General features: G+C 39.7%; 1 protein-coding gene across 1 annotated transcript; it reads left to right on the top strand.

Annotated features, from left to right (window-relative positions):
• Positions 1–1,731: 1,731 nt before the first annotated feature.
• LOC119253861 (protein unc-80 homolog) lies at positions 1,732–11,710 on the top strand (the record flags this gene model as incomplete). The annotated part of the gene is made up of 5 exons (XM_037521118.2): positions 1,732–1,880; positions 3,982–4,148; positions 6,442–6,537; positions 8,796–9,004; positions 11,604–11,710. Coding segments are annotated over 5 exons (728 nt in total), but the record flags the coding sequence as incomplete, so codon positions are not given.
• Between the last annotated feature and the right edge of the window lie 1,258 nt (positions 11,711–12,968).

The following is a 12,968-nucleotide window of genomic DNA, read 5'->3' as shown; positions in this document are numbered from 1 at the left end:
TCCCTGAGATAATCTATGTTATCAAAATCATCTTAAGCACATTAAATATTAAAAAAATCAATGAAGTGAGATTTGTAGTCAAGATACTGCAAGAGATATTCTTGATAAGAGTGTTTTGTCTCTGTGTAAGCTTTGAGATAGAAACTGGAAGCAGAGACTAAGATGTTTTCTCTCTGTCATGTAAAACTAGTAACAGCTTCCAACAAGTGAAATGTTCCCTGTGAATCAGTCAGCCAGACCTCAAGTTCCTACTGATTGGTCTTAGAGCTGCATACACCCTGCCCCACAATCTAAAGGAATCCTTTGGCAAGGATAGTGTGTCCCTGAGAAAGTTCCACAGAAGCATGAAAAACTAGCCTATGAACTCAGACATGATGGCCTCCATTCACTGGCATGTCACACATGTGTGAGTTAGGACATGGCCTCAAGAGAACTTGTTAGTTTCCTCTCCATATGTCCAAGAAGTTTCTGGTAGCAAGAGGTTACCTGACAGCCTCATCTCTTTGCAGGACTGTCTCCTTTTTATATCTTGTACTTGTTTTGCAAGGCCTCTCCCTGCCTTTTCCCGCCCTCCACCCAGCCCCGCACACTGGCTGCTCCCTGTCTCTTCCCCTCCAAAAACATTGAATCAAATTAAATCTTTCTCCATTCAGGGATCATTTAGTAGCTTGCTAATTTTCTTTAAATGATCTATAAAAAAATACCAGAGGGGAAGAGGGAAAACCATAGCCGAATGGGGAGGGGGCAAAATGGACTACAGTGGAGGTCTATGGGCACCTTGGTGGTGGGTGTGGTATGGTAACATGCACAGAAGGGTGTGATCCTCTACCTCTAAATCATATATTAGAACATTGTAAACCAAAGTTGCCTCAATACTAATAATATAAAACAATGTCACTTGTAAATATAAACAAAAAACATACCAGGTCTGAAAGTTTTTCATAGTGTCAGTGGTTGATTCTCTGGTAAAATTTATCACTTGAAATTGTCAACAAATTCTATGGGAATAAAACCAAAATAACTACCTCTAGAAAACTGACTATAGAATTGAGACTCTCAGAGGGGGAGAAGTTAAGGGAGAGATGAAAGTAGGGAGTGTGCACAATGAGCTATGGAGGGGGGACTGTGGGTGTTTTGGGTGTGTGTGTGGAGTGGTAACCACCTGAAGGAGGGGCTCCTATTCCTCTAAATCACAAACAAAATTGTAAACCAATGTTACTTCAGGAAAATAAAATACTGTGGGACATGTGCTACATATCTCCATAAAGATTGAAGGAGACTGAGTCATTTATCTACAGCTCCACATAGAGATTTTTAAAGCAAGGGTATGTTTAACCGTCTGTTTCTATATTTTGTGTAGCCTTTTGCTAATTCCTGGGTGCTAAGTACTTCATGACTTCTTTAAACTGTGTAGCCTCCTGGAAACATTGCTTTTATTATTTTATTTTTTATTTTTATTTTTGAACAATATTTGCTTCCCCCCACCCCCTCAGGTGTAGTCCCCATAGAATTTCCTTCCTCAGTGCACCTGTGCACCATCACCACAGTCTCCTGTGCTCCTCCCTTCCTCCCTCTGATCCCTCTTCCACCTCCTCCCCTGCAGTACGTCTCTAATTTATAATAGTCCGTTTTTGCTTTGTTGTGTTTTGTACTGTTATTTTTTTACACTGATGTCTTATTTGGTTCCCCTATATGGAAACATTGCTTTTAATTGGAGTATTTGCATTCCAGACAAGGCTGGGTTTGGAAATAACTTCACTACAGTGGACAACAAATCCACAGCCCAGAATGTGGAAGGCATTATCGTCAGTGCCATGTTTAAATCCCTCATCACTCGCTGCGCTTCAACTACGCATGAATTACACAGTCCTGAGAATCTGGTGAGAAGTCTACCTCTTCTTCCCACAGGTGTGCTCAGTCTGTGCTGAGAAAAGTTCTCATGTCCTGGCCTGGAGAAATAGGTTGAAAACGGAAAGTCTGTTCTTTACAGATAAAATATCTATTTTCCCAATGTCACCAGGAACTCCTGGTGGAGTCTCAACAACACATACCTCCTGGTTACTCCTTACCTGCCTGCCAATTGTCTTATTGTCCTCATCCACCTGAGAGGCTCAGTGGTGACTGGTGAAATAGCTGTAAGTTACTTTCAGCTCTTCAGAAAGAAGGTGCTAGAGCATAGCATGTTGGATTGTGAATTATTAAAGAATGAGCTCAAGCATTTTTTGGGAACCACTCATACTTTAAAAATTAATGCAAGCATTCTACTGAAATAGATTTTGTTTTCTTTTATTGAGCACTGTAATTGTTTTAGCTATTCTTCATAAAAGACTGTTAATTAAGCACGGAAGCCACAAATGGAGAGAATCAGGCTCTAAAAGGTTAGTTCTTAACTGCTACCAAAGTGATTGTGGTTAGGGTACTTAAATGTAGATTAAGGCAGATGAAATCTGACATGAATAGATGCATTCAGGTCTCTCTGGGCTGAAAGAAGCATTTCTCTATATTATCCGTCTTTTATTATAACTCCTGTGCAGAAATCATTATATTTATACTTATGGGCACTATCTGCTAATCGACCTAAATCAAGGAAATCATTTTAAGCTATTCTAAATCATTAAACTATTCACTTAATTTGAGATCAATAAAACCCCAAACCAAAGGGAGTTTAATTTTTCTGACTGTCAAAGCCACCCCAGCAAGGTTCTCAAAGCTGGAAAATAATTGAAGCATTCAACCTGATCCAGGCAAGAAGTAATATGAGAAGTTAATTCAAATATATATGAATGCTTACATAGTTTAGTCCACAAAGTCATGTATAGAAGTGGTAGCTCCATTTCTTAATTTTCTATAAATCATCTTAAGTTTGACACTGAATCACAATCCCACCAGAATGGCTACAAGTAACACCTCATTGATTCTTGGGTTTCCACTTCCCAGTGCAGTGCAAAGAATCCCAGGTCTTAGGCAAGGCCTAGAACCTGGGGAGCCTCCCTGAAACTCAGTGATCAGCCCATACCTGTCATTTCACAAGGTCCTTTGATGTTCTCAGGACTGGGCAGTCTGGACAATTTGGTGCCCTTGTGCTCTGAGGTCTTCTCCCTCCCCTGGCGGAGTGACCAAAACATATAGTGAGGACACAGGGTCTTGTTGCCCACAAGATGCAAAGAACTGTCTCTCCATGTTTTCCTCAGTGGTCTGCCTTTCTGCTTTTCTGAAGATCATGGGCATAATTGTCCCCATAATCTTAGATTTTGTTGTGTACTGCTTTGTCCTGAACCTTTCCTAAAGCAAAGAATATGTCAATGAGCTTGTTAAAGAGGGAAGGAGGAGGGGTGGTGGGGGCAATGTAGTCCTGCTTATATATATTTACAGGTTAATTCACCGACATGTTGGTTTTAATAGGCAGGCAGAATCTTAAATTTATAGTTCATGTTCATGTTCCAATGAACTGTAACATAATGTCATTTGTTCAATCTGGGCAGCCAGAATGTGTCATTCTTGTGTATCAGGCTCTAGTGAGTATGCATATTTTATCACAGTGATGCAGAAAATTTGGAGAAACTGATTAGGGTCGAAATCTCCAGTCTAAACAAAAATCTGATTGTTTTCTTTTTAGCAGACCTCTCTTCAGAAGTCACAATTTTGAGAGAAAATTTAAGTTGGGGAATCTAGTGTCTAAAAGCATAAAGTGATATATTTCTAATTATACAGCCAACTTTCTGAATATGAAGCATACTTAGCACTATTTTTTATACTGTGGATAATGGGCAGTTTTTGGAAATGTTCCTATAGGAACGATGGATAGATAGATATATGGATGGATAGTATAGATACTCTTGTTTTACCGGAGTAAATTGCTTCCTTTTAGGTTTCCAATGCTGATCTAAGCCTAAGGAATTTTACCTTTTCCCCTCTTCATGTGCAAATTTCAATCACACAACTATTTCTCTTTCCCCAAATTTTGTTCTTGCTTCCAAATAGGGGCTGTATTGTGATATCCGTCAACTGGTTCAGTTTATCAAAGAGGCTCATGGAAATGTCTTCAGGAGAGTGGCCCTTAGTGCTTTGCTTGACAGCGCTGAGAAGTTGGCACCTGGGAAAAAAGTGGAAGAAAATGAACCAGAATCTAAGCCTGCAGGCAGTAAAAGGTTGGAAGTGTGAGCTATCTAAATATTAGCGTTAGCCTTCTGTCCACAGCATGCAATCCTCTGTTGTTCTGTTCATGTTGTTCCAAATGTGACATGTAACTTCAGGGCTGGTGGAATGATTTTGTATTCATACAGTCACTAGTGCTGATCCGGCTGCAGCTTAAGAAAGGAATGAGTTACCCACTAAACAAATCCCATCTCAGTATGAGCTCAGTTGATCCCAAACTCATATACTTGAACTTCACTCCATGGTTCTTAATTATATGGCAGAATGTTACTTATGTCTCTGTTCTTCTATAGATAATTTACATTTTTATCCATAAAGGAAAAGCAATTACTGATTCCTTATAGTTTGGTTCAGTAAGTTTAATATTTTAAACTTGGAGAAAGACAAACTGCTGAGCAGTACTCTGCTGATTTCCCTGCTAGTAAATTTAAATTTGTTATATGCTTATTCAACAAGAAATGCTATTGGGAGCCGCGCTACTCATGTCGTCTGACAAAAGTCTGGGCATGGGGCAGATTTCTGAAAAATCAGGAATCTCGTTAGCTGACTCCAAGATTCTCCTCGTTTGTTTATGGCTAGTTTCTACCATTGCTAAAATACACATTTAAAAGTAAAACTGCAAATACTGATCAATCACTGAATAACCAATTTGATGACAAATGGCACTGCATGATACAAATATTATGTTTTTTAATAAAATTTGCTGCCAAAAAGGTAGCAATTCAACATTTGGCTTTACATTAACAAAGTGAAAAACTTCTAGGAACAAAAGGCTGTAAAACATCTATCGGCCAAGTCTTTGATATAGAGATGTGGTCTCTTGAGGCAAGAGCTAATTGAAGAAGGAAATTCTTTTACTTTAAAGTTAAAGATAACAGTTGGGTGGCAGAGGTGAGCCATGCTCCAAGTATAAGAAAATTCCTGATAAACCAGGAGAGGCCATAGTTGACTCCTGCTAAATTCTTCCTGTTTGTTTAGGGCTAATTCCCCTGGATGTGACTCTGTTAGAGTATGCATTCAAGAATAAGTCAACAGCAATATTGTGACTGGTTGAGCTAGTAATCACGGCAGCACAAATAATGCATTCGGAAATGGTCAGTGTTACAACTACTGATATGTAACATATTGACCATTTTTGAGAATCAAAGGCTATAACCATCTCCGATCCTGCCCATGATAAAATATTTGTAGTTCTGTAGAACAACAACCAGCAACCTTATGGAAGAGGAAATTGCCCCTTGATCTTAAAGTTAAATATGGAAACTAGGCTGACTAGATAAGTAGGGGAGTGATAGGTAGAAAACTCTTTTGTTAGATTAGGAAACTTCCTCCCTTGATTGAGAGCTGGGGGCTAGGGAAGAGCCAGTGCAACTTGCCTGGCATTAATGCCCTCCAGGCCCTTGGTTCCTTAATATCAAATAAATATTAAAACAATATACTATAAATGATGATTTCTATATAAAAGCCTTCTGTTTTTTTGCGTTAATCAATTAGTTATATGTTAGTCTAAACTTTATAGGTTAGTCAAAAAATAATCTCTTTGTCTCCCTTCCCCCAGGTAACTTCCTGCCCTTTGTTTCCTGTAGCCCATAGTTAATCGTTCACCATGGCAAACTTAGAAATGTTAGTTGCAGACACATAGGCTTTTTGCCAGTAGTACAATAACTGTTGGGTTGTTTAAAGTAAATAACTATCTTGAAAACATTTGTTTAGCAACTGTGCCTTCTTTAAGACAAAGAATAATAAATGTTATAACCTCTGCAGGATGGCAAACAGACCTTTGTCTGCTCTTGAAAAAACGTGATGATTGTTATCTTCCTACCTTAATGCATATGCTTGTGCACTCATGATTTGCTTAGTATAAATAAAGGACTGCTGAGACCCTCAGGAGAATGATGTCAGCACCCTGATCAAGTGTCTGCGGCTCCTCATTTCCCCTTCCCCTTTCCTCGCGATTTCGCCGACGCTGTCCCATCCTTCAGGAACCACTGACACCCAGACTGCTGCAGCTGGCTCGCAACAAAATGCCACTAGGAAGAATAAAAGAAAATTCTAAAAATAAATTCCTGATTGTAGTGAATGAATCTGTTTGCAATGATGCTGATATTTTTGGGCACTCAGGCAGCTAGGTCTTCAGTCAAATATAGGATTTAAATACCACGCCACATAGATTCTCAGTGTCATAGGATTACAAGCTGTGTTGCTTGTCTACAAGTGTTTGGCTTTAGGAAGTTTCGCGAGGTGGTACGCTGATGTGTTTTGACTGGTGGATGTGCCGTTTGCCAGGTCGGAGGCAGGAATCATCGTGGACAAGGGCCAGGTGTCCGCACCTGAGGAGTGCCGCAGCTTCATGTCTGGCCGGCCCTCCCAGACTCCAGAGCAGTAAGTAGCTGTGGGCCGAGCACTGTCCACTGGAGGAAATTCCATTTTTCTATTCTATTTGTTTGCTTGTTTTTCATATCCTTTGCACTTTGCCTTGTTTCTGCCCTTTACCTCTCATTCCCAGCTCCACTGATGTCTGCAAGGACAAATCACAAAGAACCAGTCTCATACCTACAGGAAGCCTCCTTCACTGCATTTCCCATTTCCAGTCTTTGCCCCACTTAAGCTTTTCATGCACACACCTGCAGATAATGAAAAATAATGTGTAACAGATGGGGTGGGATGTTATCTACTTAAAATCACTTACGACTTCTTAAATTTAAATGTATGAATGACTATCAGCATATTCAATAAAGATTTTCCTTTTTTTAAAAGATTGATTTATTTATGCATACAAGAACTGGGATACAGGCCAGATGTGTGGGAGAATGAGAGGATTCACCAGAGACAGAGCAGGGAGCAGAACAGGCAGATGTACTGAAATACATTGCTGAGGGGAGCAGCGGGTGAGACACGAGAGGTCTGTTGCACCATGTGGGTCACTTCCCTGGCCGGGGATCGAACTCATGCTGCAGTGGCTGCTGATAGCTTGATAGTGCTGTGTCTTTAACACCTGTGCCACCAGGGAGGCCCCCCAATGAAAATTTTGTAACAATACGTAGGGCAAACTCTTTGTGCCCTGTTTTAGCTGAAACAGAACAGTCCATTTCACCTTTGTCTGGCCCTGATAACCATTGCAATGTCCTCTACTATCAATTTATTTTTATTTTTCAAATCACTAAATTTACTTGGAACTACAAAGACCTTGAATAGCAAAGACACTGCTGAGGGGAAAAAAAAATCGAACGAAAATGCAAGTATCAAGCTCCCCAACTTCAAAATGAACATTTAGATGATTCCCAAGTTTTCAGTGTTGACCCATAACACCTCAGTGAGCTTTCTACCTCTTTGCATCAACTTCTCAGTGTGCTGTTTCATTATCTCCTAGGGATAACTGCCTGGAGATTGTATTTCTCTGCCTTTGGTATAGATACAAATACAGGGCTTTGGAAAGCTTATTACTAAACTACTTTCTAGAAAGTTGAGTTACTTTATCTCATCATTGGCAGGATGATAGTAACAGTTACTTTGTCTTTTCCCTTCAAGTCTTGGTTAATTTAATGAATGAAAATGGGAATCTCATTTCAATTAGCCTTTTTTAAATTATTCATAGAGAGATTCAATTCTGAATACCTTTGGCCACTGTTCTTCCTCCTCTGGAATGTCCTAGCCAAGCACCCCTTTGGGACTACACCTGAGGGGAAAAAATCAGGTATTGTTTTAAAATAAACAACCATGTAAGAAAATAAAAAAGTTTAATTAAAAAAACCCTTTGGCAGTTTCCCATGTTTTAGTGAGTTGGTATGATTTTTTTTCTTACTTTTCAGTCTTACTTCAGTTTATTTGACTTAAGAAAATGAAATAGGCCTCCGTAGTGGCGCAAAAGGTTAAAACACAACCTATGAAGCTATCCACAGCCACTGCAGCATGAGTTTGAGCCCCACCCAGGGAGCTACCCTCATGGCACAGCAGACCTCTCCTGACTCGCCTGCCCACTGCTCCCCTCAGCAGTGGATTTCAGTCAGTCTGCCTGTTCTGTTCCCCACTCTGCCTCTGGTGAATCCTCTCACCCCCTACACCTCTGCCTGTACCCCAGTTCTTGTATACATAAATCTTTAAAAAAAAAAGAATGAAATAATCCAACAATATAATTAAATGAGCAGTTGTGGGATGATACAGTCTATAGGTATGGATATTGCATTTTATTTATTCATTTATTTGCTCAATTATTTTTTGTGAGTTTATTTGGTGCCAAGAATCTTGCTATACTGGGGTGGCAGTAGAAAGTAAAATATGGTATTGCGAATGCCTTAGGAAATAGTAAAAAAAAAAAAAAGTAGTTAAATATTTACTGACATTGTAAGTGCTTCCGCTATTATGACTCACATTGCAGATGAATACCTGCAATAATATTTAGTCTTTTTATTAACATTAAAAAAAGTGATCACCTCTGTTTGACAGCTGAGGCATGACGTGTTTTAGGAGGAGCTCAGAGACTCAACTTGGTCTCCCTCCTTCCACTCCTACTCGTTCTAATTCCCAGTTCATCAAAGATCACCCTGCATGACTTGCCTCAATGTCATTGGCAGGAGGTTGAAAAAAGTTAAGTGGATTTCACATGTGTTACCTGTTGATTCTTATCCTCTGATTGTTTACAGTGATGAACAAATGCAAGGGGCAAACCTGGGACGAAAAGATTTCTGGCGCAAGATGTTCAAATCCCAGAGTGCAGCAAGCGACACCAGCAGCCAGTCTGAGCAGGATACTTCTGAGTGCACCACTGCCCACTCAGGGACCACCTCTGACCGGCGTGCCCGTTCACGGTCCCGCAGAATTTCCCTCCGGAAGAAGCTTAAACTCCCCATAGGTAAAAGTATGTCTGTATTTATTTATGGGTTCTCTTACTATGTCCCATGTCCTCAATCAATTCACAACCAAAATAGCAATGCAGGGTAGTGTAGAGAAGGGGAAAGCCTTCAAGTCACAAGTCATATGCTCACTTCATTCATTCATTCATATTCATCCTGTCATTCAGCAGATATTTCTCAAGTGCCTACTATATGCTTTAACTGTGTGCAAATAATATGCTAGGTGTTAGGGACTAAATGGTGCGCAAAATGGCACATGACTTTGCTGAACTCCCAGTCTAGTAGAGGTGATAGTTACTAAAGCAGATAATCATGCAACCAAGTATAGTTGCAAACTATGAATTTTATGAAGGAAATGTACATAGTGTTGTGAAAGCATGCAACTATAAGCTCTAACCTAAGTGTTCGGAGGAGGGAGGAATTGGGAAAGACTAGCTGGAGGAAGTGATATTAAAATGTACAGGGTGCTTAAAGAAAATAGGTAGGTGGTAGCAATTAAATGTGCACAGGTATTTGGAGGAGGGATGGAAAAGAGAAAACTGGCTATGGTAGATTGACAGAGACCAGAACACTGGGGCCTTTCAGGACAAGTTGACTCTTCATCCTATAGCTGAACATGGGGATAATATAAGAAAATAAACTTTTTCTGAAAGGTCATACTGTTTTCCGTAGGGACTGAACCAGTCTAAATTCCTATCAATACTGTATGAGGGTTCCTTCCAACCCACATCTTTGCCAACATTTGTTGTTTCTGTGGTTTGTTTGATATGTGTCATTCTTACAGGTGTGAGGTGGTATCTCATTGTTTTGATTTGCATTTCCTTGATGATAAGTGATGTCAAACTTTTTTTTCATGCAAAACAGTGTGAAAGTCCCTTAAATATTAAAAATAGATATGCCATATGAACCAGCAGTTCCATGCCTAGTTGTCTACCCAAAGAATGCAAAAACATTAATTCAAAGGGATATAGGCACTCCTGTATTCATTGCACAGCTATTTACAATACCCAGCTTATAGAAACTTCCTAAGTTCCTGACAATAGAGGAATGGATTAAGAAGATGTGTTTTATGTACACTATGGAATACTAATCAACTATAAAAAAGATGAACTCTTCACTTGATCTTAGCCAAAAGGCCAGAAAGCGATAAGATGAACTCTTGTCATTTGTGATAGCATAGAAAGAACTAGAGAGAATCATGCTAATTAAACTAAATCAGAAGGAAAAAGACAAATGCCAGATAATTTCACTCATCTGTAGAATGTAGAGAAACAGTCCTCCCTGGTGGCGCAAGGGGTTAAGACACAACCTATGAAGCTATCCACAGCCTCTGCAGCACAAGTTCGATCCCTGGCCAGGGAGCTACCCACATGGCACAGCAGATCTCTCCTGACTCGCCCGCTGCTCCCTTCAGCAGTATATTTCAGTCAGTCTGCCTGTTCTGTTCCCCACTCTGTCTCTGGTGAATCTTCTCACCCCTCCACATTTCTAGCCTGTACCCTGGTTCTTGTATGCATAAATAAATAAATCTTAAAAAAAAGAATATAGAGAAACAAACAAAGCAAGCAACAAAACTAAGCCAAAACAAACTCTGGAAATATGACTACAGAATTAATGCTGCTGAAGTGGGGAGGCTAGTAGGGGAGGGAACAAGAGGGAGGGAGACCCAATGGTCTAGGGTAAAAGACTCTTGGTGCATTGGTGGTGGCTGTGATATGGTAACATACATCTGAGGAGGTAGGAACCTATTCCCCTAGATCATATACAGTGTTGAAAACCAATGTTAGCTCAATTAAAATTTTTTTTAAGGAAATAAAAGATCACTGTGTGGAAAACATTGGAGGAAACATCAGTGTGTGAGGGAAACCAGTAGAAGGTTTTCTAGTCAAATGGATATAAGTGATGGTAGCTTGAAATGGCTGGTGATCACGCAGACAGAAAGAAGTGGATCTGAGAAATATTGAGTCGGCAAAGTCAACAGGACTTATTGAAACATATGAAAGTTGTCAAAAGAACTGAATGGATTATAGTTTTATTCACCAAAGAGGCCTAGGGTCTTTTGTTTCTGTTCTTACTAACACTTGTAATTTTATAGTTTAACACGGAACATTTTGACTCAAAGCATATAGATTGAAAACAATTTGTTTTGGGGGCCTCCCCAGTGGCGCAGCGGTTGAGCGCTGGGTTGCGAAGCGGCCCGCAGCCTCTGCGGCGCCGGTTCGATCCCCGGCTGCTCCCCGGCCACAGGAGGAGGGTCCCACATGGCGTGCAGACCTCTCCTGCCGCCCGCTGCTCCCCTCAGCAGTGTGTTTCGGTCCTTCTGCCTGCTCTGCTCCCTGCTCTGGCCCTGGTGAATTCTCTCACCCTCCTGCGCTTCTGACTGTACCCAGTGCATGTGTAAACAAAACAAACAAACAAATAAATAAATAAAAACATGCCTCTGTTTAAAAAAAAAAAAGAAAACAATTTGTTTTCACTTCTATTGACATCAAGCCATGTAACTTTCATTGCTTGCTGGGGGCAGGCTGACAATTCTGTTTAGTCTATTTGGGAGCAAATTTCTATAATGGCCTAATTTTTTTTTTAATTATTAAATAGGAAACTGGCTGAAACGATCCTCCCTCTCTGGCCTGGCAGATGGTGTGGAGGACCTCCTGGACATCAGCTCCGTGGACCGCCTGTCTTTTATCAGGCAGAGCTCCAAGGTAAACAGGACATGACTTACGCAAAAGAATGTTGGAGTCATGGATAGAAAAAACGTTAGGACTGAGCAAGGCTAAACACCTGGAGGGGTCAAAAAAAGGGAATTGTTGAAGAAACTCTTCAAGTCGAACAAATTTAGGAAACTGAAACGAGCAATGGAAACTAAAATGTCTTCATGGTAGGAATCACAGGAGGAAAGGAAAAGAAATGTGACAAAAAATTATATGAAATTATAATACAGATATAGCACTGTGATAGCTTTTATTTTCTAGTTATTTGAAGCTTTTAAAACACATATGAAATTCTTGAGCGCCCAGCTCCGATCCAAGAATTAGTAATTCTATAATAATTCCCTTTACACAAACACACACACGATTTATCTTTCTTCCACTACTTTTCATACCATCTGACTCATTCTACTGAAAAGGATTAACTCAGGAAGACCTTTAGGAATAGTGCTTCCTTGTAATACTTAAATATTGTAGTATCAAGAAATTTAAAAATGATTCCCAGTGAAGTTCATTTCCTACCAGATTCCTCCTTGTGGACAATTTATGGCCTGATCACTATAATTTTTATCATAAAAATTATTTGTAAGTTATAATTTTTTATGTGTAAAAATTATAAGTTTTCTGCTTACATTTTTTCCTTTATTTTTTAAGATTTATTTTCATTTATGCATACAAGAACAGAGGTGTGGGGATGAGAGGATTTACCAGAGACAAAGAGGGGAGAGAACAGGCAGATCTACAGAAATACACTGCTGAGGGGAGCAGTGGGTGAGACAGGAGAGGTCTGCTGTGCCATGTGGGTAGCTCCCTGGCCAGGGATCGAACTCATGCTGCAGTGGCTGGTGATAACTTGATGGCACTGAGTCACCAGGGAGGCCACATTGTTCATTTTTGAATCTCATTAAAACTATTTTCTTCTGTTTTTAAAGTTAAGCTCTGCAATTGTAAGAAGATTATAACAACATTATAAAATATTTAAAAGATGTAATTCCTCCTTCACATTCTTTTTACTGAACTGTTGGCTAGCTATTCAAATCTGGGAGTGATATAGCTTCCTCATTTTGTTGAAAATTTTGAATACGGTAGGCAAAAGGGCAAGTTCAAGTTTAATTCATAGAAAAAAGATGTTATTTGCACTTTAACTCTAGTGTACTTTTTATATTAATGTAGAGATTTGAAATCTTATTTATTCCGATTCTCAATTGTGTGGTACTATTTTAAAGGATCAATAGAGTTGCTTGTTCATGAA

The sequence above is a fragment of the Talpa occidentalis genome, unplaced genomic scaffold (assembly GCF_014898055.3).
Source record: "Talpa occidentalis isolate TD23 unplaced genomic scaffold, MPIMG_talOcc4v2.1 talOcc4.2147, whole genome shotgun sequence".
Taxonomy (NCBI): Eukaryota; Metazoa; Chordata; class Mammalia; order Eulipotyphla; family Talpidae; genus Talpa; species Talpa occidentalis.
Note: the sequence above shows the minus strand (reverse complement) of the source record. Positions and strands in the feature narration are given on the sequence as shown.